Source organism: Mastigoproctus giganteus, chromosome 4, assembly GCF_048544385.1.
Source record: "Mastigoproctus giganteus isolate SK-2022 chromosome 4, ASM4854438v1, whole genome shotgun sequence".
Classification (NCBI taxonomy): Eukaryota; Metazoa; Arthropoda; class Arachnida; order Uropygi; family Thelyphonidae; genus Mastigoproctus; species Mastigoproctus giganteus.
The window spans coordinates 40,329,753-40,355,527 of record NC_143578.1 but is presented as its reverse complement, the minus strand read 5'-3'; the positions used below and the strand labels follow the sequence as shown (position 1 = coordinate 40,355,527).

At 37.2% G+C, this 25,775-nt stretch overlaps 1 protein-coding gene across 1 annotated transcript in view; it reads right to left on the bottom strand.

The window, feature by feature from the left end:
• Nucleotides 1-25,775, bottom strand: part of LOC150086642 (BAI1-associated protein 3-like) — a 478,827-nt gene that overhangs the window by 160,633 nt on the left and 292,419 nt on the right. The window contains exon 13 of the mRNA XM_090372214.1: nt 9,743-9,846. Coding sequence (XP_090228340.1) covers nt 9,743-9,846 — 104 coding nt within the window. The remainder of the gene's footprint in view (nt 1-9,742; nt 9,847-25,775) is intronic.

The following is a 25,775-nucleotide window of genomic DNA, read 5'->3' as shown; positions in this document are numbered from 1 at the left end:
GCACCCGTCTGCACTGCTCAGTGAACTTCATATTTGACAGCACAATTAATGCCAGGTCTTTTTCACTTTCCACTTCCCTGAGTGTAGTACTACAGAGTTGATATGTTTCTCTTCAGTTATCGCTACCCATATGCAGTACTTTGCATTTGTCAATGTTAAACTCCAGTTGCCACTTCTCAGCCCATTTTCCCAACTTATCAACTTATCTATATCCAGTGTTGGAGTAGCATACTGTCGTTAACAACCCTGCCAACCTTTGTATCATCTGAAAACTTGGACATTAAACCTGATATACCTTCATCAATATCATTGATAAATATACAAAACAACAATGGGCCCAATACTGAACCCTGGGGAACTTCACTAACAACATTTGTCCACGAAAAGCAGTGTCCATTGATTACCATTCACTGTCTCCCACTCAACCATTCCTTTATCCATTGTAGCAACTTACCCTTAATGCCATACCTCTCCAATTTGTACAGCAGTATTCCATGTGAAACAGTATCAAAAGCTTTCCTGAAATCCAAGCATATGATATCAAAATTATTTTTCGCATTCAGTTCATTTGTGACCACATCATAGTATCCAATCAAATTGGTCAGACAAAACCTCCCTTTAACAAACCCATGCTGTGTCTTAACTATTACTGCAGTCTTGTCTAGATGATCATGCAGTGATTCTTTAACCAGTGATGCCATTATTTTCCCCGGAACACAAGTTAAACTAACAGGTCTGTAGTTACTTGTGTCACCTTTTATTATTTTATTATTATTATTATTATTAGCCATATGGTGCAAGGAAGCCCGGGGCTTATGCTGCACCATCCAAAAAAAAAAATTCTTTATTACCCTGAGAGAGAGAGAGAGAGAGAGAGAGAGAGAGAGAGATTGAGAGAGAGAGAGAGAGAATCACCAAGAAAGGGAAGAATGATGATATCCAGCTCGGTTGTTGTTGTTTGTTTGGTTTTTAGGAGCATTAGCAACTAAGGCCATATTGTTCTGGGGGGGGGATATGCGGTGGTCATTCCCTGACCTTTCTGCATCCTCCATATTTGGTGGTCACGGGCTCGAACCTGGTCTAATCAAGAAGAGTGTGCTACGCACTGCTGCTTCTGCCCACCTGGCTATGGAGGTGCCCATCCAGCTCAGGACCTTGGGTGTGCCAAGCCCATACTCACCAGATGTGAGCCCGTTTTGAACCCTCTTTGTGAATTGGTGATACATTTGCAAACCTCTAGTCCATGGGGACCTCCCCTGGGTCCAAGAAAGCTCTCATAATTATGGCTAAGAGTTTGCTTACTTCCTTTGCTGCCTCCTTTAATATAAATGGATAGATCCTGTCCACCCCAGGTGCCTTCCTTATGTTTAACTTCAACAATTTCTCCTCCACTTTGCTCTCAGTTATTACAAAATCACTTAGCTCCCTGTTAGCATTTGATAAACGTCAGGCACTCACCTTATTGAATGACTCCTCATGTGTGAATGTAGATGCAAAATACTCATTCAGTTTATCAGCTACCTGAGCATGATCATCAATAGTCAACCCATCTATGTTAGTGGTCCAATCTGATTCATCCCTTTCCTTCTAGAGTTTACATAAGTAAAGAACTCTTTGCTGTTTTTCTTGGCATCCTATGCCAAAGATTTCTCATAATCTGCCTTCGCCTGGCTTACCTCCTTTGTGACTTGATTACAGACTAGTTTATACCTGCCAAAGGCTTCTGTGTCACCTGATACTTTATATGCATCCCATACATTCTTCTTCTCTGCCATGAACCTCATTAATTCATCTGACATCCATTTAGGCCTAAACCTTGAACAGTCCTTAGTTGGAATGAAAAGCCTAGTAGCTTCCAAAATTAAGTCCCTGTAGGCTTCCCATTTAGAATTCAACATTGGTAACATCATCAGTTGATCCCACTGTACAGAATTAAAAACTGTCTCAGATCACTGTAGTCACCTTTAAAAAAGCAAAATCCCTTCCCTTTAGCCTTGATGATAGTTACATCTTTAAGTAATTCCCATATCAGTTGATTCTGATCACTGTCACCCAGTGGTTCCTTTATCTGCAAATTCTTAATGCACAAATAATCACTGCTGATAATCAGATCAATTGTATTACTCCCTCTGGTTGCCTCTCAACATGTTGCTGAAGAAAACAGTCATATAATAAATCCACAAAAGTCTTGATAGTGTGCGAGTGACCAATCCACAAGTTCCAGTCAATATCTGTAAAGTTAAAATCCCCCATTATAAGACATTCTGATTTACTGGCCCACTCTATTTCTCTGCACAATTGCTCATTATACTCATCATATTCATTAGGCCTATAACACACACCTACTCTCATTTTCCCTTTGCCAGTACATATTTCACACCAAACAGACTCAACACTGCATTGTCCACCCAGAGGCGGATTTAACGGCGGGCGCACCGGGCGCGCGCCCTGGGCCCTGACTTCTGAAGGGCCCCGAAACCCCAACTTTACACTTAACGATATCTTATATAACACGAACCGAATTCGCTTATGGACTATTGGCCTTTGTGTTTACAAGAAATGGCAGTCGGACCGGAATCACCCCAACACGATAGGAATGAAGAGAAGATTCTGAAAATGTATTTATGTTTTTTATATCAGTGAAGGGGAAACACATTTCACCATAATAACGTAAAAACCAACACAATTCCAGTTATCGGCATACAATAATCGCAAATGCAATTAGATCGAGTTTACTACCAGTTTATAACAGATTCCACTAGCAGAAAGGCAACTTGTTTTTAATTGTTTAAAAACGGAAATTGTTTTTATTGTTTTATGGTAGTAACCCCTAGAAATGTGCTTTAGTAAAATGTGAGGTGTTAATAGTGTATCTCTGCCTTTACGGTGTGTTGTTTATTCAATTACTACATGCACGGAGCTTTGTTTATGTGTATCAAGCGTGCCTCCTCATTTTGTAATAGTGCGAGCGATGAATCTGTTTAAGGACAATGCAATTGTCATATTTCCATGAAATCCTCAAGAGGAGGCAAAATGTCATTGGAGAGGTTCTTTGTTAAAGTCGCACAAAAAGAAAGAGTCAACAGATAGCAGTGATTCCGTTAGTGACAGTGAAAGTGGTCCTACCATATATCCGATTGCTTTACGTATATTAAATTTAAATATTAAAAATATGAAAAGGTATGTATGTATTTTGTATTAATCATTTTTACAGTATATGAATATTTTCGAGTTTTGGAACAAATCAACTGGGTTTCCATGATTTCTTATGGGAAAATTCGCTTTGATATACGAGTGGTTTGGATTACGAGCACGTTTCCGGAACGAATTATGCTCGCAAACCAAGGTACCACTGTATATTGCATATTGTTGAAATTATATTAAGATAAAATTAATTCCTGTTGTTACATCAGCGCCTGGATTTTCGTAGTTTATGAATAATTTTTGAATTTAATTAATCATTAATTTATTGCGCTATAACGAAAAATCTTTTCTCTAGTATTCTAATCATTCAGACTATTATGACTTTTCATTGGTAGCCTACCAATGGTAGCTAAAAAAAATGAAACAACATCTATCAGGGGCTAAAAAAACAGACGCCAGCAAGTTGCCAACCAACAGAAAGGAGCATTGGACAAATTTATAACTGGCGCTGGCCATTCAAGCCATCATAATTCGAGCAACAATGAAGATGTAGAACAAGGAACTTCCATCATCCAACAAAAGGAGTTAGTTCAAGTTGAAAATCAAGGTATAGAAGAAAGCAACAATGATGAAGAAGATGAAAAACCAGTTAACCGTCAACCAGGTGAAAAACCAGTCGAAAAAAGTATAGAAGAAAGTCCATTAAAAAATATTGAAACGCAAATGGAAAATATTCCATTCGAAGTTACACTAAAAGATATTGCTCTGTGGCCTAACGTTTTATCTAATGAAATGGTCGAATTTCTAATTTCAAATAAACCAAGAAATATAGGCGATATAACTACACTTAGATTGGTCTATAAACACGGTGATCGCATTTACTACAGAAGCTTGTGTAAAGACCATTTTTACAGAAAAATTTCGAATGGTGAAAAAGAAGAAAGGACGTGGCTAATTTTTTTCCGAAACAACCAAATCAATTTATTGTTACCCATGCAAAATGTTTTCGGGATCAAAGTCTAAGTTGACTACAGGGTTCCAAAATTGGAAAAATATTGGAATAACTTTGTCCGAACATGAAATGTCAAAAGAGCACATCGCTTCAATGTGTACATTATACAAGCGCTCCTCTACGTTAAATCGCGTTGACGTTCAAAATCTGCAAATTACATCGCAAAAAGAAAATTATTGGAGAGAGATTCTGCGAAGAATTGTATCCACAATAAAATTCCTCGCAAGTTTGGGCATTGCCTTTAAAGGCCATAACGAGAGTGCAACATCTTCGAGAAAAGGCAATTATTTGACTAGTTTAGAGTATTTGAGCGAATATGACGATTTTTAAAGTTGCACTTACAAAAGTATGGAAATCAAGGTAGCGGACATGTAAATTACTTATCGCATCAGACGTGTGATGAACTTTTGCAAATAATTGCCGATTATCTTAGGGCACACATTGTGGAGGAAATGAAATGCGCAAAATATTATAGTATTATTTTAGATTCTACACCCGATGTTGCGCATGTGGATCAACTTACTTTTGTAGTGCGCTATTTATCAGAAAATGGGAATGTTAAAGAAAGATTTTTAAAGTTCTTCCCTAAGAAAGACACGATGCGGAGTATCTAGAAGAGACAGTTTTATCTACCTTGCAAAATTTGCCAGTAGATATAAAATATTGCCGTGGACAATCGTACGACAATGCAGCAAATATGTCGGCCAAGTACAATGGTCTGCAAACAAGAATAAGATAACATGCTCCATCAGCAACGTTTATTCCGTGCTCCAGTCATTCACTTAATTTAGTTGGTTATATTGCTGCAGGGAGTTGTAGTAATGCTTCCAGCTATTTTTTATTCGTGCAAAATTTGTTTGTTTTTTTTCTCCGCATCAACGTTTCGATGGAACCTGTTATGCAATAAATTGGATAAAGGTTCTTATACATTAAAGAAATTGTCAGATACAAGGTGGTCTGCTAGGGCCGATGCAGTTTTAGCGTTAAAATGTGGCTACAAAAATATAAAAGAGGCATTAGATGAGATATGCAATTCCACAAAAGAAAAAAAAAATTGCTGTTATTGAAGCAAAATCATTACTTAAAGAAATGAATGATTATGAAACTGCTGCAATGACAGTCCTATGGAATAAAATTTTGCAAAGAATCGATGCAACGAGTAAATCTTTGCAATCTATTGACTGCACAATTGTTAAAGGTGCGTCATTATTAAAACGTCTAGAAATTTTTATTAATGAAAACATAAGACATAATTTCAACGAAATCGAATCAGAAGTTAAAGAACTAACAGATAAAACATTTGAAGATGATCCCGAGCGAACATCTACAGAAAATCGAAAGGAATTTTTTTTACATAATGTACTCTACGTAATATGCGATCATTTAACAGCAGAACTGAACAGACGCAGAAAAATCTATGAAAATGTTAAGTAATTTTAGAGTTTTTTTCCTGTTTACATTGTGTGTAGAAGAAAAGAAAAAATGCGTTAATAATTTAATAGAAATTTATAAAGATGACCTTGATTCCAACAATTTTAAAGATGAGTTGGAACAGTTTTTAATCTATTTAGATGAAGAAGACAAGCGATCAATTAATAATATATACAAAAAAGCATTAGATATGAAAGCAACTTTTCCAAATGTGGAAATTATTTTGAAAATTTTGTTAACCATGCCAATTTCAAACACATCGGGGGAACGCTCATTTTCTTGTCTAAAAAGAGTAAAAAATTATCTAAGAAAATCAGTTTCAGAGGAAAGACTAAATAATATGGCTATTTTATATATAGAGAGCGATTTACTTAAAATTACTGATTGTGATGAGATAGTTAATAAGTTTGCAAAACGAAAAGCAAGAAAAATTTTATTTAAATATTTTCACATTTGTAATTTTAATTTCAAGTAAAATTCTATGATTTTTTTTGTTCAAATTTCTGATTGTTACTATTATACGTATACCATCATTAATTATACTCTTACATATGTTCAACTATTAGTTCAAAACTTTGTGATTATTATTATGCTATTATTAATTATATTATACATATATTATATTCAAATTTTATTGGAAATAAAACATTAATAGTACATAATATTTTTTATTAATTTAAAAAAATAGTTAACATGTACTTTTTTTTTTCCCTGTCTCTCTCTTTTTTTTTTTTAAGGGGCCCAAAATTGTCTTCTGCGCCCGGGGCCTCAACCTACCTTAATCCGCCTCTGTGTCCACCAACATCAATTGGATGCACTTCCTTAGATTTTGTGTTTCTTAACTAACAGCATAACCCCTCCTCCCTTCCTATCCTTCCTATACACATTGTACTCCCCAAATTCCAACTCTGCACTGCCTATATCTGTGTGACACTACATCTCTGATATCCCAACAATATCTGCCTTTGATATCTTGATTAGCACTTCAAGCTCATCAAATTTATTAACTATACTCCTAGCATTAGTGTACATGCAAGTATACATGCACCTGTTCCTGCTCCTAACCACCCCAACACAGCCCATGTATTTACTTGTTCCACTATGACTCCCAGCAGTCCTGGAAATCTCCATTACCTTGCTTTCAGTCTGCTGTCCATTCTAATAGAAGCAGTGCAAGAATCACTTTAGCCTCTGCCTGCGGCCACTGTTAACCTTTTAGTCTATGCTAACAGTTTTCCGACCCACCTAACACTGCCACGATGGCATCAGCAAATATTCTTGCACCCTTTCTATTTAAGTGTACCCAATCCCTATAGAAACAGTCTCTCCTGTCAACAAGTACAGACCAGACTGAAAAAAATTCTACCCCCTGAGCCTTGCACAATCTCTCCAGGGCTGAATTGATCGACAAGGCTCTCATCATATACTCCCTCCTATCGTGTTTGGGCAGAATTGCAGACACTTTCACATTCAACCCTAACTCACAACTTTTTTTAACATTGACCTGTACTTGTTGAGTAAATTTGCAGATCTCTTACTCTTAATGTCATTTGTTCCAACATGTACAACAACATCACCTTTTGTGCCCTGAAAAGATGATATCTGCTCTACAACGTCATCAACTTTTGCCCCTGGCAGACATACCCTGGTTCTGTTCCACCTATCCTCCTTGCATAGTTTATTCCCCATCTCCCCGACAATAGTCTCCCCAAAAATAACTAGTACCTTTGGGACCAGTGCATTCTGCCTTGGAGCTTGCCTCTGTTTTGCCCAATGCATAGGAGTGAGCTCTGTCATTGAGTTGGGTAACTGAGAGCTTGGTGGGCTCTCATATTAATTTCTTCGAGGGCATTTATCCTACACCTCAAGCTCTCATAGAAGCTCATCAGAACACTGAGTTGGTGCCTAATTTCTTGACACTCTAGACCCTAGCACACACAAAGGCATCCTCTTTGGCTAGATCATGCTCTGTTTTAGAAAGGTTGGCAAACATTTCGCACATTTTTTGAGACATTTTTTGAGATGCGTTGGAGAATCACCCCTTCGTTTCTGCCCCAAGTCATAGCACTCTCGCTAGTCTGTGATCTTTGCTTTGCAGCTCTAGTCTGGGTCATGATTTCCATTTAAATACAATTTAATTAACAATGAATTTTAATAAGATTAATATTATTTTTTATTAATTGATAATACTATAATAAGCTAACAGATTCCTAATACAATGCTTCATATTACACTATCTAGTTTTACTTTATACCTTACGCTATCAGTTCGAGATATATATACGTTAAGCTATTTCTTATCGACTACAATATGGCGGCTAGTTCAATAATATTGGTGCCAACACCGGGTGTCGTAACTTCCAAAAATCGCTGGTTAAATTCAAAATAAGAAGCTAACGAACACTACTAAACCTATTTAATAACTCTGTATATTATTAAACTGTGATTATTGTCAGTAACGTGGTTTTTGTGAACTGACTATTAGTATTTAGATGTTAAATAATAAATATTTCCTTTTGTTTCCTATTTTGTTTTCTCATATTCTCTTATTATAACATTCATAAATATGCATAAATATAAATATACAGATTTGTTTGTATCATATACATATGTTGTAAATATTAAATAATAATAAAAAATATACATATATACTACATGTATCCCCTGAAGTTCACATTCTATCCCCCAGTGCAAATGCTCTGAATTCAACACTGCTCTAAAGACAATGCCAATAAAGTATTATTGGCATTTTACACAGACAGCTGGTCAGGGCAAATGAGCGATAATTATTTGAATCTGTTAGATCTTTTTTATGGATTCTGAACACTAAAACAATTGCCTGTAGTCATGAGTTAAGAAAATATTCCTGAATGAAAATATTACTGGAAGGTGTTTTAACTCATTACAGTCTTTGCTACCTACTGAATTTTCACTGGAACCAAGAGTGTTATATTCAGATCTCCATATCTAAAGGTTTATCAAATACTTCAAGCATATTAACAAAGTTTGGTTCAGCTTTTGACTGTTTTTTAAATGTCAAAAATTTGAGGGGGTTAAGAAGTACAGGCTAATAGTGGCAGAAGTTTTATGTAAAGCTAGTGTGGTAGAGTCAGTAATTATACATACTTTGCATTGCAAAATTTAAAAAAGATTGATGTAATCTTTGCCTGTTATTTTGCAGATTCTGTCCCAAATAATTTTTGTGCTAATTGATCAAGTAATTGATGAAGCATACTTTATTGGATGTTTTTTGATTCTGACATCTTATGTATTATCTTGCTTTTGCACAGGCTTATTTAAACATAAATAAGGACACTGCAGAGAAAAATTTCATCACCCAACTTTCCATTTTAAAATTTAGAGATTCCATGGATGGACTGCTGTCCACAAAATGTCCATCTTTAAAAAGTTAATAAGCAGTAATAGGTACAATGGTGTCGTGTTCAGAGGAACTTTTCCTATTCCTCTGGTGGTGTAAGAAAAAACTCACCAAAATGATGAATCTCAAAATGCACTATTTTCATCTGATGGAAGAGCTTGGGTTTGATTCCAACTTCTAAAACCTTTTTAAAAGGTTTTAAAGAGAAGCATAGTGGCAGACTGATGGTTTCAGACTACTTAGCATATTATGGTGTTTAACTGATAATTTTTCAGATGATGTCTTAATGTAGGTAATATTGTGACATGCTTGATAACAGGGTTCTTCCAACACCAATGGAGTTTTACATTACACTACCTTACATTTTTCAACAGGAAAATGTCCCCTGTCAAAAAGTTCAAGTATAAGACAACTTATTTTAATGTGACACTGATGAACTGATCAGCTCAGAGCTCAATCTGAAAAACCACATGTGTCATCTCTAAAAGCCAACATCAACTGCTCAGTCATATTAAAAACTATTTTGATAAAGTAATGAAATACTGACATTTTTCATAAATTGATGGTAGGTGTTCTGTGAAGACTACCTATATTACAGGCCAAAGGAGGCCTGTAATATAGGTAGTCTGTAATATAGTTAAAATTGGGTCTGTACACTACTGCTGTCTTTCCTCATATTGTCCCAGTACTTTTGGTAACATAATGTAAATGTAAAAGGAAACAAATTTGCTTATTTAAGCCATTATTCTGCCTTCACTGATTTCTGTTTCTACTCACCATATTGACTGCTGAAGCTCAGTAATATCTCCTTGGATTGCATGCTGATGCAAGATTGTCAGAGCTTGCTCTGGTAAGTCGCCTGCCCACTCATGAGGTGCACCCTGGAATAATTGAATTTTGTTAGTCTTTTAAGATTTTGTGTTTTATAATTATAATAGAAAAAGAATATTCAATCCATCAAAAATGCATTTTTTATCCATGGTTCTACAAATATTATGCAATGCTAATATGGAAATTTTCAAAATTTTGAAAGAAAATGAACATGAGTACCAAACTAGCACCATGTACAACATGTAATCAAAATATTCTAGAAATAAGTTATATGTCCAAACGATCCTTTCTTAAATTTACATAAACTTTAGTTCTCAAGCTTAGAAAGTAATTTATTTCAACAATTAATAATCCTTTGGTAAAAAGAGAATTTTCTTATAACCAGTCTACAACTATCCACACTTAATTTTAGTGCATGTCTCCTAGTTTGTGCTATCTGCAAAAAAAAAAATTCCTCAATATTTAAAAATTCCTCAAAGCCTTAAATACTTCAATTGAGACTCCATACAAACATGTGGTCTCTCTTTAGACTTTGTAACCCACAAAACTTTAAGGTTTCTCTCTATAGGAGTGCTTCTTTATGTAAGCAAAGAAGTCCCTGCACTTTTGCAGCAGATCTACATCCTTCTTGAAATGAGAATTTCAAACCTGTATACACAATATACACAAAATGGGCTAATCAAAACTTTATATAATGGAATAATTGCCTTCTTTTTCTTAGTAAAAAAATTCCTATACATCATAGATTTCCTGTAATATTAATAAATTTAATTCTTATTTTTTCTAACAACACTAATTCCACTTAGAGACATTCTTTTCGGTATCTTGTAAGTTTAGATTTTTAAGTTCATAGGAGATATTTTTTTAACTGCTAAATTACTGTAATATTTTAATTCTGATTAAAATTTAGCTGTTTTAAATTTGTAAAATTAATTTTGTAATATTTTCCAGTTACATCATTAAGGTAAGATTTATAATAATTTTAAGGTAAGAATCATTAAGGTAATAATTTAAGACATTCAGCCATTCCTGTATGGTGACCCATATAGGAATGGCTGTTGGAAATTCCTGCATGAGTCACAAATTCATCCATTGCATAGCCTGTGGCATGTATTCATAGATCAATCTAGATGCTAGACGATAATCATCACTCAACTTTCCTTTCTTTGTGCCAGACATAAGAAGTGTACTGATCTCAAATTAAAACTTGGTACATTACTAGAAGAATTTGAGTTTCTGAAGAAATGGGCACTTGCCCTAGAGACAAATGTAACTGGGAGCTCATCAGGGACTCAAGATTCCATTAATCTGCCAAATGATGTATCCCCCACTTCAGGCCCCCAGAACAGAATAATCAAGTATATACTGCTCTGATTCAACAGATTTAGTCTTATTGGGAGATTTAATTGTCAGAGAAATGGGTAACATTTTTTGTAATAAGGATAGGTGGACTAGAACCAGAGTGTGTTTGCCAGGAGCAACAATTAAAGATATCACCAACAGATTGTCAGAGTTTAAAGGGGGTGAAGAGAGCATTATTATTCATAAGGGGACTAATGATATTAAGCACACATGAACTGATGATTTGTTGGAAAAATATAGGACCATGCTCAAAAACTGTAGTGAGTTAGCTCAGAATGTGTATGTAATTTTATCCAGGCAAGACTATATACTGAAAGCCTTGTGGATTAACTCAAGACGTCAGAGGCTCAGCAAAGCATTTTCAGGAAAATTTTTATCAGTGTGGCCTGTACTTGTAGGTAGAAGGGATCTATTTTGTAGGGATGGAAATACACTTGAACAAAACTGGTGCAAGAGTTTATGCTGGTATCACTGAGGATGTCTTAAGGGTTCAGGGAAACTTCTATTTAGGGGGAGAAGGGGTAATATAGATACATGTTTATCTGATTATATAAGTCAAAGTAACACTTGCACTCATCTCAATAGATCTTGTTTGTTGCTGAAACAGCTGGTATTGGCAAGATGTCCTGAGGATAGTGATATTTCAAATCAGCAGGAACCTAATGCTAGGAAAACAACCTTAAATAGCTCCAACAGTTGTGTCAAGATAGAACACTATACAACAATACTTCGTTTTAGCCATGTTTACATGGCTAAAACAAAGTAATGTAAGGAGTCTTGCCAATAAAATTAGTGCATTTGAACTCCTGCTTAAGACAACTAATGGCAACATAACAGGCTAACGGAAACATGATGCCACCCCAAAAATCAGGGATGATGAGTTTCATTATGGTACGTACAATGTATTTAAAGATGAATAGAGAAAATAAAGGGTTGGTGGGTCATGCTTCTTATCAAAAGCAGCCAGAGTGCAACAAATGCTTCTGCAGATTCAGAAGTTGCACATACTAGTATAGAACATGTATGATGTGAATTAGTTGGAAACAAAGGTACAATGACAGAGTGGGAGTAATCTACAAACCATAGACTGTGAAGATTACTATGAGAGTCTCTACAAGCAAATGGAATGGGTGTGCAAGTGTGAATGTCTTATTATGGATGATTTTGATTTGCCAAAACTGAATGGAATTTTTAAATCAACTGAATGATGATTGCTATTTGAAACAGCATGTCAGGGAAAGTACTAGGGGAAGATATTCTGGACCTGATCATCATCCACAAACCAGATAACACTGTAGGGCAGATAGGCTACAAAAAATAATAGCAGAGAGTAATCATCATAATTTAAGATGGATGACAAGGAACGGGGTAGCAGTTGTTAATGGCAAAGGAATAGGTTTTAATTCCAAGAAAGGAGATTATGACAGCTTAAGGTGCTACGTGAACTCTATGAACTTGAAAAATAGCAAACAGAGCATGAATATATTATAATTATGGTATACCTTTTAAGATAGTCACAGAAGCCTTGAAAGAGTAGCTTATAGACCTTTTCTATAAGTAGCTTATAGACCTTACGAGTAATTACAGACCAGTTAGTTTAACTTCTGTTCCGGGTAAAATAATGGAGTCGCTGGTTAAAGATGCATTGCAAGATCATCTAGATAAGACTGCAGCAATAATTCAGACACAGCATGGGTTTGTTAAGGGAAAGTCTTGTCTGACAAATTTGATAGGATATTATGATGTGGTTACAAAGGAACTGGATGCAAAAAATAATTTTGATATCATATATTTGGATTTCAGGAAAGCTTTTGACACTGTTGCGCATGGAAGACTATTGTACAAATTGGAGCAGAATTGTATTAAGGGTAAGTTGCTACAATGGATAAAAGGATGGTTAAGTGGGAGAAGACAGAGGGTGGTAATTAATGGGTGCTGCTCTTCGTGGACTAATGTTATTAGTGGAGTCCCACAGGGTTCGGTGTTGGGTCCTCTGTTGTTTTTTATATTTATCAATGATATTGATGAAGGTATATCAGGCTTAGTGTCGAAGTTTGCAGATGATACAAAGGTTGGCAGGGTTGTTAATGACAGTAATGGCAGTGTGCTACTGCAACAGGATCTAGATAATTTGGGCAGATGGGCTAAGAAGTGGCAACTGAAGTTTAACCTTGACAAATGCAAAGTACTGCATATGGGTAGAAGTAACCCCAGAGAAACGTACCAACTGTGTGGTACTACACTTAAGGTGGTAGAAAATGAAAAAGACCTGGGAGTAATTGTGCAGTCATATATAAGAAGTTTTCTGAGCAATGCAGACAGGCTGCCAGGGCAGGTCATGGGGTTTTGTCAATGATATATAGGAATTTTGCTAGCAGGGAAAAGGAGGTGATTATCCCTCTGTATAAGGCAATGGTCAGGCCACGGCTTGAGTACTGCGTACAGGTCTGGAGACCTCATTTTAGGAAGGATGTAGATTTACTTGAGCATGTACAGAGAAGAGCAACAAGATTGGTGAGGGGAATGAAGGGATCCTCTTATCAAGAGAGGCTTAAGTTCTGCAAATTGCAGTGGTTGGAGTCTAGGCACCTGCGAGGTGATCTGATTGAGGTGTATAAGGCCTTGAATGGGTTCAGCACGCTGAATTCTGATGGGATCCTTCCACTTGTTCAGATTACGAACCTAAAGGGGTATAAATTCAAATTAAGAAAGGACAGATGTAGAATAGATGTGCGGAAATTTGCCTTTAGCCAGCGGGTGGTTAATTGCTGGAACAAACTTCCATCTGTCGTTGAGGAAGTTGATAGGTTGAATAAATTTAAGGAGGAACTGGACAGGCATTTGGAGGGAATGGTGTGATTTTTTTTTTTTTTTTTGGCTGATGCTGCATAAGCTCATACATTTGCTTTCTTGCATCGCATGCCACTACTACTACTACTACTACCTAGTCAGGATCCTTAGTTTATTCTGAATTGAGACATCGAGATTTGGAAGTTAATTAATACTTAAGTGTCCGTAGATTAACCATTCGTAACTTGCCGCCATTGTTATACGACACAACGTTATATCCCGAACTAGATAGTGTAAGCTTAGTATAGTATATAATATTGTCAATTAAACAGTAAAATCTATTAATCTTGTTAAACTTCATTGTCAATTAAATTGTACTTTTAACTAAATACATATAACAACTTAGATTACAAACGTAACATAATTAATTAATACATAACTTGATAACGGAAGTTATATAAACGGAACTCGTAGATAATAATTGATACTGAAAAATATATATACCGTATAACTGTGTTGGGATACAAGTTTAGGGTTATAATTTTGTACTGAAATTGAAATTTTATTGAAATTAAATCGAAATCATGACTCACACCAGAGCAGCAAAGCAAAAGGCTCAAGCTAATGGGAGTGCTGTGGCTCAGGGGTGAACTGAAGGGGGGCAGTTGCCCTCTGAATCACAGCCTTTTAAAATGCACTGCTTGCATGAAGTTTGTGGAGCAATCAGGTAGGGGACATGATATTGCCATGGGAGATGTCTTTGTGTGTGCGCGATGTAAGGAGTGTAAGGAAATCAGGCGACAACTCAGCGTTGTTATGGGCCTATATGAGAGCTTGAATTACAGGGTAGATGCCCTCAAAGGATCTAAATTGAGGGGCCCATCAAGCTCTCAGCTGCCCACATCAATGACAGAGCTTACACCTGGTCATCACAGAACATGGCGGCAACCCCCAAGGCAGAATGCGTTGGTCCCAAAGGAACTAGTAGTTGTTGGTGACTCTATTGTCAGGGAAACGGGGAACATGCTTTGTAAAAAGGATAGGTGGAACAGGTCCAGGGTATGTCTGCTAGGGGCAAAGGTTGATGACATTGTAGAGCGGATATCATCTTTTAAGGGCACAAAAGGTGATATAGTTGAACACGTTGGCACTAATGATATTAAGAGTAGGAGACCAGCAGAATTACTTAACAAGTACAGAATTACTTAACAGTTACTTAACAAGTACAGGTCACTGTTAAAAGAAAGCCATGAATTAGGGTTAAATTTGAAAGTGTCTACAATTCTACCCAGACACGATAGGAGGGAGTATATGATGAGAGCCTTGTCAATCAATTCAGCCCTGGAAAGATTGTGCAAGGCTCAAGGGGTAAAATTTTTTTAAGCCTGGTCTGTACTTGTTAACAGGAGAGACTGCTTCTACAGGGATGGGATACACTTAAATAGAATGGGTGCTTAAGTAGAAAGGATGTATACTTGCGTGTACACCAATGCTAGGAGTTTGGTAAATAAATTTGATGAATTTGAGGTATTGCTCAAAATATCAAAGGCAGATATTGTAGGGATATCAGAGACGTGGTATCACACAGATATAAGGAATGCAGAACTGGAATTTTGGGAGTACAATGTGTACAGAAAGAATAGACAGGATAGGAAGGGAGGAGGGGTTTATGCTTTTAGTTAAGAAACACATAAAATCCAAGGAAGTGAAGCCAGTCAACATCGCTGGACAGTGCAGTGTCGAGTTAGTTTGGTGTGACATAAGCATTGGGAGATAAAAATAAATTGAGAGTAGGAGTGTGCTATAGGCCTAATGACTCTGATGAGTATAATAAGAAACTGTGCGGGGAAATAGAGTGGGCCATTAAATCAGAGAGTCTTATAATGGGGGATTTTAATTTCCCAGATATTGACTGGAATTTGTGGGTTGGTCAATCACACACTAGCAAGGCTTTTGTGAATTTATTGGATGACTGTTTTCTACAGCAGCATGTTCGGGAGGCAACTAGAGGGAGTAATACTCTTGATCTGATTATCAGTAGTGATTCTTCATGCATTAAGAATCTGCAGATAAAGGAACCGCTAGGTGGCAGTGATCACAGTGTGCTGAAGTGGGATTTACTCAAAGAGGTAACTACCATCAGTCGGTAAAGAGAAGGGTTTTTGCTTTTGTAAAGGCGACTATGATGGTCTGAGACAGTATTTAAATTCTATACAGTGGGACCAACTAATGATGTTACCAACAGCAAATTCAAAATGGGAAGCATTCAAAGAACTTATCGCAGAAGCTACTAGTCTTTACATGCCAACTAAGAAATATTGTTCAAGGTTTAGGCCTAAATGGATGTCAGATGAACTAATGAGACATATGGCAGAAAATAAAAATGCATGGGATACTTACAAATTAACATGTGACACAGAAGCCTATGATAGATATAAGATGGTCTATAACCAAGTTACAAAGGAGGTTAGGCAGGCGAAGGCAGATTACGAGAAATCTTTGGCAAAGGATTAAAGAAAAACACCAAAGAGTTCTTTACTTATGTAAACTCTAGAAGGAAGGGGATGAAACAGATTGGTCCACTTGATATCGATGGTTCACTGTTGATGATCCTGATCAGGTAGCTAACAAACTAAATGAATATTTTGCATCGACATTCACACATGAGGAGTTATTCAGCGAGGGGAATGCCAGAGATGTATTCAACTCTGGCAGTAAGCTAATAATCTTGTAATAACTGAGAGTAAAGTGGAGGAAAAATTGTTGAAGATAAACACAAGGAAGGCACCTGGGGTGGATGGGTTCTATCCAGTTATATTAAAGGGGGCAGCAAAGAAAGTAAGCAAACCCTTAGCCATAATTATGAGAGCTTCCTTGGACTCAGGGGAGGTACCCATAGACCGGAGATGTGCAAATGTGACCCCAATTCACGAAGGAGGATCAAAGGCTGACACAAGTAATTATAGACGTGTCAGATTAACTTCTGTTCCAGGAAAATTAATGGAGACTCTCATTAAAGAAGCACTGCAGGATCATCTAGACAAGACTTCAGTTATAGCTCGGACACAGCATGGTTCTGTTAAGGGAAAATCTTGCCTGACCAATTTGATTGGATAATATAATGCAGTCACAAAAGAACTGGATGCAGGGAATAACTTTGATATTATATATTTGGATCTTAGAAAGGCTTTTGATACTGTTGCACATGGAAGACTGCTGCACAAATTGGAGCAGTGTGGCACTGGAGGCAAATTGCTGCTATGGATAAAGGGATGGTTGAGGGGGAAAAGACAGAGAGTGGTAATGCTCATCGTGGACTAATGTTATTAGTGGAGTCCCTCAGGATTCAGTGTTGGGTCCATTATTGTTTTCTGTATTTATAAATGATATTTATGATGGCATATCAAGCTTATTGTCCAAGTTTGACGCTATGCTGCTGCAACAGGATCTGGAAAGGTTGAGAAGATGGGTTGAGAGGTGGCAAATGAAGTTTAATATTGACAAATGTAAACTACTACATATGGGAAACAGCAACGCTAGAGCAACATATCAACTATATGGTACTACACTGACAGTGGTAGAGAATGAAAAGGACCTGAGGCTAATTGTGCAGGCAAATATGAAGTTGTCTGAGCAGCGCAGACGGGCTGCAAGAGTAGCTCATGGTGTCTTGTCAATGATATACAAGAATTTTTCTAGCAGGGATAAGGAGGTGATTACAGCAGTGATCTTTCATGCATTAAGAATCTGCAGGTAAAAGACCCACTGGATGGCAGTGATCACAATGTACTGATGTGGGATTTACTTAAAGGCATATCTACTGTCAATGGTCAGGCCACACCTTGGTTACTGTATACAGGTCTGGAGGCCTCATTTCAAGAAGGATGTAGAGCTGCTGGAACGAGTACAGAGAAGGGCAACAAGATTAGTGAATGGAATAAAGGGTTGCTCTTATGAAGAAAGGCTTAAGTTTTGCAAATTACAGTGTCTGGAGACTAGGCACCGGCGAAGTGATCTGATAGAGGTGTATAAAGCCTTAATCAGTTTGAGCATACTCAATGCCGATGGGATTCTTCCTCTTGCTCAGAATAATCACCTGAGGGCATAAATTCAGATTGAGGAAAGACAGATGTAGGATAGATGTGCGGAAATTTGCCTTTAGTTGGTTGGTGGAACAGACTTCCATCCCTTGTTGTGGAAGTTGATAGCCTAAATAAATTTAAGGCTCAGCTGGACAGGTATGAAACGAACAGAGGTGTGAAACGGAAGTGTTTTTTTTTGACTGATGCTGCATAAGCTTGCTTTCTTGCATCATATGCCTCTACTAATGCTAAGAGTATATACCATTAAGAAAATATATCATGATGAGAATGCCAAGATGGATGAATAGTGAACTGGCTTGTCTAATAGAGCATATATGGAGTGAGGTTAAGGAGGTAATTATCTCATTGCATAAGGCAATGGTTAGGCCAGATCTAGAGTAATGCATACAGGTTTGGAAGCATCATTTGCAGAAGGATGTGGATCTGTTGAAGTGGGTGCAGAGAACAGCAACAAGAATGGTGAGGGGAACAAAAGGGTACTATTATCAGGAGAGGCTTCAGTTCTGCAAATTGCAATGTATGAAGACCAGACACCTGCAAGGAGATCTGATTGAGGTGTTTAAGGTTCTGAATGGATTGCTCAATCCATTCAGATGCTAATGGAATCCTTCCTCCTGCTCAGACTATGCACACATAATGAGGACAAAAATCCATATTGAGGAAGGATGGTTGCAGAAATATCTCTTCAGCCACCAGTAGTTGATTGTTGGAACAAACTTCCATCTGATATTATGGAAGTTGGTAGTTTGAATAAATTCAAGGAAGAACTAGACAAACTGTTAGAGGAGAAGGACAGGTGATGTGGGACATGTTGGTTTTTTTTTTTTTTTTGGTAATACTGTATAAGCTGTCTTTCTTGCATCGCTTGCCAGTACTAATACTAAGAGTTACAGAGTAACGAGTAGTAGCCCATGTCAACTGCAAGTAGATCTGTAATAGTACCACAGAAGGGATTAAGTTGGCAAAGGCAGATTATGAGAAATCACTAGCTAAAAGTGCAAAGAATTGGGACAAAGAGTTTTTCACATACGTGAATACTAAGAAGAAAAGAATGAATCAAATAGGAGCCTTGTGTGATGGGCACAAGAAAGTCTTAAATAAGACAGCTGATATTGTTCATTACTAGAATAAGCTGCCTCCGCAGGTGGCCAGGGCTGACAGCTTGGGAGATGCAACAGTCAATTGAACAGGTACCTACATGAGGAGGGAGAATAAGTAGTTTGTTTTATTTTATTTCTTATTATTTTTACTTTATTATTTATTTATTTATTTTATTGTATTATTCTTATTTTTTTCCTCTTTTTGTCTGGTGCAGCAAAACCCTCAGGCTTCCTTGCAGATATAAAAAAGTGATCCTGGTACTGCTTCCATCGGAACATAAGCAGCCTGGAAAGCAAGGCCTTGGGAATTTCAAGACCTGGTGAATCATCCTGAAACAAGTAAATACATGAGTTGTAGGGTAACTAAAGGTAAGAACAGGTTATGTATACTTGCACATATACTAATTCTAGAAGCATAATAAATAAATTTGATGAAGGTGAAGTACTGATTGTCATCAAATGCAGAAATTGTAGGAATAGCGGAAACATGGTGTCATGCAGGCATAAGGGATGCAGAATTTGAATATGGGGAGTACAATATGTACAGAAAGGACAGAGAGGAGAGGATGGGAGGGGATCATGCTAAGAACATTTTAAATGTAAGGCAGTGCATACAGTCAACATGGGTGACCAGTGCAATGTTGAGTCAGTCTGGTGTGACATAAGCACTAGGAAAACAAAAATGAGAATAGGAGTGCATTAATAGGCCTAATGACTATGAAGAGTATAACAAAAAATATATACAGAAAATAGAGTGGGCTAGTAAATCAGAATGTCTTATAATGAGGGATTTCAAATTTTCAGATACTGACTGATACTTGTGGGTTGATCACTCAAACAGTAGGTAGCAGAATATGTCTGTATTTTATTTCATTTTTTAAAGTTTTCTATATAGCAGCACCTTAGAGAAGCAACAAGAGAACTCAATACTATTCACCTGATTAACAGCAGTGATCTTTCATGCATTAAGAATCTGCAGGTAAAAGACCCACTGGATGGCAGTGATCACAATGTACTGATATGGGATTTACTTAAAGGCATAACTACTGTCAAAGGTAAATGGAAAGAGTTGTTTCTGCTTTCTTAAGGGTGACTACAATGGTCTCAGGCAGATTTTAAATATGGGACCAACCGATGATGTTACCAACAGCATATTCTAAATGGGAAGCATTCAGGGAAGTAATCATAGAAGATGTTAGGCTTTTCATACCAACTAAGAAATACTATTCAAGGCTGAGATCTAAATGGATGTCAGCTGAACTAACGAGACTTGCAGCAGAGAAGAAAAATTAATGGGATGTGTATAAATTATCAGGTAATATAGATGCCTATGGTAGATATGAACTAGTCTGCAATCAAGTCACAGAGGAAGTTAGGCAGGCTAAGGCATATAACAAGAAGTCTCTGGTGAAGAATGACAAGAAAAGCAGCAAAGACTTCTTTACTTATATTAACAAGAGAAGGAAGGGGTTGAATCACATTGGTCCACTTTATGTTGGTTTAACTGTTGATGATCCTGCTCAGTTTTCTCACAAACTGAATAGGTATTTTGTATCTACATTCACACATGAGAAATTCTTTAGAGAAGGGGATGCCGGGTTTAACAAATTGTAATAAGGTTCTAAATAATTTTGTGATAACTGAAAGTAAAGTGGAAGAGAAATTGTTGAAGCTAAACATAAAAAAAGGTGCCTGTGGTGGATGGAATCTATCCAACTGTATTAGGGAGGGCAGCAATGGAGGTAAGCAAACCCTTAACCATAATTATGAGGGCATCCTCAGATTCAGGGGAGGTTCCTATGGACTGGAGATGTGTGAATGTATCCCTAATTTACAAAGGTAGATCAAAAGGCAACATGAGTAATTACAGACCTGTTAGCTTAATATCTGTTCCTGAGAAAGTAATGGAGTCACTGGTTAAAGAAGTAATGCAGGTTCAGCTATACAGGAAAACAATTATACTGCATTCACAGTAGGGATATGTTAAAGGTGATCCTGTCTCACCAATCGAATTGGATACTACGATGCAGTGACCAAGGAACCTGATGCAAAAAATAATTTTGATATCACATACTTGTATTTCAAGAAGGCTTTTGTTACTATTGCATACAAAAGACTACTGTACAAACTGAAGCAGTGTGGCATTGAGGACAATTGCTACTATTGATAAAGGGAGGTTGAGTAGGAGAAGACAGAGAGTGGTTATCAATGGGCACTGCTCTTCGTGGACTAATGTTAATAATGGAGTCCCCAGAGTTCAGTGCTGGGCCTACTGTTGTTTTGAATATTTATTAATGATATTGATGAAAGTATATCAGGCTTAATGTCTAAGTTTGAAGATGATACAAAGATTGGTGGGATAGTTAATGACAGAAATCAGGGTGAACTACTGAAAGAACATGTAGGAAAATTAGGTTGATGGGTTGAGAAATGGCATTTGAAGTTTAACATTGACAAATGCAAAGTACTGTTTATGGGTAGCAGTAGTCCCTGATTAACATACCAACTGTGTGGCTACACAGTTTAGGGAAGGGGAAAATGAAAAAGACTTGGGGGTAATTGTGTTGTCACATATGAAATTCTCTGAACAGTGCAGACATGCTGCAAGGACAACTCATGGGGTTTTGTCAATGATATACAGAAATTTTGCTAGCAGAGATAAGAAGGTGATTATCACCTTGTAAAAGGCTATGGTTAGGCCACATTTTGAGTCTGGAGAATTCACTTTAGGAAGGAGGTAGATTTGCTGCAACAGATGCAGGGAAAGGCAACCAGATTGGTGATGGGAAAAAAAGGGTGCTCTTACAAAGAAAGGCTTCAGTTCTGAAAATTGCAGCATTTGGAGGCTAGGTGCCTGTGAGGTTATCTCAGTGAGGTGTTTAAGGCTTTGAATGGATTGAGTACACTAAATGTTGATGGCATTCTCCCTCTTCCTGAAACTACACATATGAGGGAGCATAAATTCAAGTAAAGGAATGATGGTTGCAGGACAGATGTGTAAAAGTTTGCCTACAGTCAGCAGGTGGTTGATTGTTGGAATAAACTACCATCTGTTGTTGTGGAAGTGGGTGGTTTGAATAAATTCAAGGAAGAACTAGACAAATTCTTAGAAGGTATAGATGGGTGGGTGAAGTGTGCAGTTTTTCCTCTTTTTTTTTTGGCTGATGCTTTATATGCTTACTTTTTTGCATAATTTCCACTACTAATACTAATAAAAGACTGCTGTACAATTTGAAGCAATATGACATTAAGGACAATATGTTCCTGATATGGACAAAGGGATGGTTGAGTGGGAGACGAGAGAGACAGTGGTTATTAATGAACACTGCTCTTCGTGGACTAATGTTATTAGTGGAGTCCCCCGGGGTTCAGTGCTGGGCCCATTGTTGTTTTCTATATTTATTAATGATATTGATGAAGTTATTTATCAAGCTTCATGTCTAATTTGCAGATGATACGAAGGTTGGTAGGGTGATTAATGACAGCTAGTACAACAAGATCTAGAAAAATTAGGCCAATGACATTAATAAAGGTAAGGTACTGCAAGAAGAGCTAGAAAAATGAGAGAAATGGCAGTTGAAGTTTAACATTGACAAATGAAAAGCACTGCATGTGGGTAGCAGTAATCCCTGATTAACATACTAACTAACTATGTAGTACTGCACTTAGGGTAGTGAAAAATTAAAAAGACCTGGGAGTAATTGTGCAGTCAGATATGTAGTTCTCCAAGCAGAACAGACACACTGCCAGGACAGCTCATGGGGTATTGTCCATAATATACAGGAACTTGGCTAGCAAGGATAAGGTGATGATTATCCCATTGTGTTAAGCAATAGTTAGGCTGCATCTTGAGTACTGCATAGAGGTCTGGAGGTCTCATTTTAGGAAGGAAGTAGATCTGCTGGAATGGGTGCAGAGAAAGGCAATGTGATTGGTGAGAGGAACAAAAGGGTAATCTTACCAAAAAAGGTTTCAATTCTGCAAATTGAAGCATCTGGAGACTAGGCACCTGGAAAGGTGATCTGAGTGAGGTGTTAAAGGCTTTGATGGATTGAGCAAGCTGAATGCTGATGGCATTCTTCCTCTTGCTCAGCCTAGGCACATGAAGTGGCATAAATTGAAACTGAGGAAGGATGCTTGAAGGATAGATATGCAAAAGTTTGCCCTCAGCCGGTAGGTGATTGACTGCTGGAACAAACTTCCATCTGTTGTTGTGGAGGTGGGTAGTTTGTATAAATTCAAAGTAGAACTAGATAAATTATTGGTAATAGATTATTGGTATAGATAATTTCTTGTCTCATTTGCCACCACTAATACATATGGCTAATACGAATACTAGATAAAACACCATATGCTGTTCTAGCAGTCTCTCTGTACGGTTGAGAGAACTTCAAGTCAGATTGCCCAATTACTTCCAAGTCTTTTTCATTGTCAACTGCCTTAAATTTGTTCCTCCCTAAATAATAAGATAATTTAGGATTACTATTATCTAAATGTAGAACACCATAACTCCCAATATGGTATTTTAAGACACTGTTTAATTTCCAAATTTTGTATATTAAAGGTATTGGCAAAATTTGAATAAGTTAAGGAGAACAGCACACACTATATATAGGTGGAGAATGGAATAATGGAAAATCCATTATTCAAGTGCCAGTCAACATGGTTTTGATCATCACGTGCAACTAGAATAGCACTGATACAGAATAACATGGTATCCACAAGACTCTGAAACTGTAACTGTAACTGAAATTGAAACCCAAAAGTAGACAATAAACCTAGGTTGGATTGGTGGAAATCTCTGTCACAGGTATCACTTAAGAAACTCATACAAATGTTCTGTGTTTGATGTCAGATGAATAAGTTCATCCCTGTGATCTTCACACCACTGTTTAATAATTATTATTATTAGTGATGACAAATAATGCAAGGAAACAAGCTTATACACCATCAGCCACACAAAAAAAAAAAAAAAAAAAAACCACTACCCACCTCATCTGTCCATCCCATCATCTAGTTCCTCCATAAATTTATTCAAACTACCCACTTCTCCAACACCAAATGGAAGTTGGATCCAACATTCACTCTCTGTCTGAAACAAATTTTTGCACATCTATCCTGCAGTGATCTCTTTTCAACGTACATAAGGATAAGGAGGTGGAATAATCACCTCCTTCTCCTTATGTACGTTGTCCAAGAAAGAGTAAGGATGCCATCAGCATTTAGTTTACTCAATCCACTTAAACCCTTAAATACTCCAGTGAGGTCTCCTCACAGGTGCCTGGTCACCAGGCAGTGCAATTTGCAGAACTGAAGTCTTTTTTGGTAAGAGTACCCTTTTGTATCCTTGACTAATTTGGTTGCTCTTCTCTTCACTCATTCCAAGGGATGCACATTATTTTTAATATGAGGCATCCAGACCTGTATACAGTACTCAAGATGTGGTCCAACCATTGCCTTATACAGTGGAATAATCACCTCCTTGTCTCTGCTGGCAAAATCCTGTATATCACTGACAGAACCCCATGTGCTGTCCTAGCAGCTGGTTTGCACTGGAGAATTTCATATTGGACTTTACAGTTATCCAAAGTCTCTTTCGTTCTCCATCACCTTGAGTTTGATGCAACCCAAACAGTGTTACTTGGGATTATTTCTGCCCATATACAGCACTTTGCATTTATCACTGTTAAACCTCCATTCCCACTTCTCAGCCAACCTGCTTAATTTAATTAGGTCTTGCTGCAGTAGTATGCCTTGATTCCTATCATGAAATGCCTTGCCAACCTTGTATACCAGCTCTGTGTCCTGCAGCACTGTTATCCTAGAATAGGCAGGCCCTGGAACAGGAAGAAATGATGAAGTGCGGGATGCAAATGATCACTTAAGATGGCCATCTATATGAGAGACCAATCCACGGCAGTTAATTCAAAATTTAACTATTGGATGCAAACGCTCTGGACAGTACAATTCCTTTTGCTGTCATCACACATGTACAAGTTTGTTCATAGTGAACAAAAAAGTATAGGGATGACTCATAAGACTATCACATTACACCACTGTTCAGCTACCCATGGCTTATATTCCTTGCATCACTGGACATGCAGATTAGCACTGGCAAGTATTAAGAGTAGTTTCTGCACACACTGTTCCACTTCACAACCTGGAATAATGATAAGATCTTTGAGACAGTTCCTTATGCCATACCAGTGAGTTCTGACATAGGCCATTTGTCACTATTTGTTATAAATGCTTCTGCCAACCAAGCTACAATGATTTCACCATTTTAGAAATCACACTTGTCTGCTCATGCATCCATGCTCACCTGTAATACTGCCTCCTTTTTACATCCATGACTAGCAAACTCTTGGGAAGCAAACTGTATGTAGAACCAGCCAGTTCTACATACAGTTTGGGGCATCCACCTGCTTTGCATATATGTCTTAAAGCCCCAGTTCCCAAGAATCTCCATTATTCTGTCCATCACTTGTATTTATCCATTGTAGCAATTTAAAAGTAATTTTTTGCACATATCTGCAAAAATAGCAAATAACAAATAAATTTAAAATTGAGTTTAAAAAAATTCAAAAATAAAAAATAAAAAATCACAAGTATAAACTATATGAG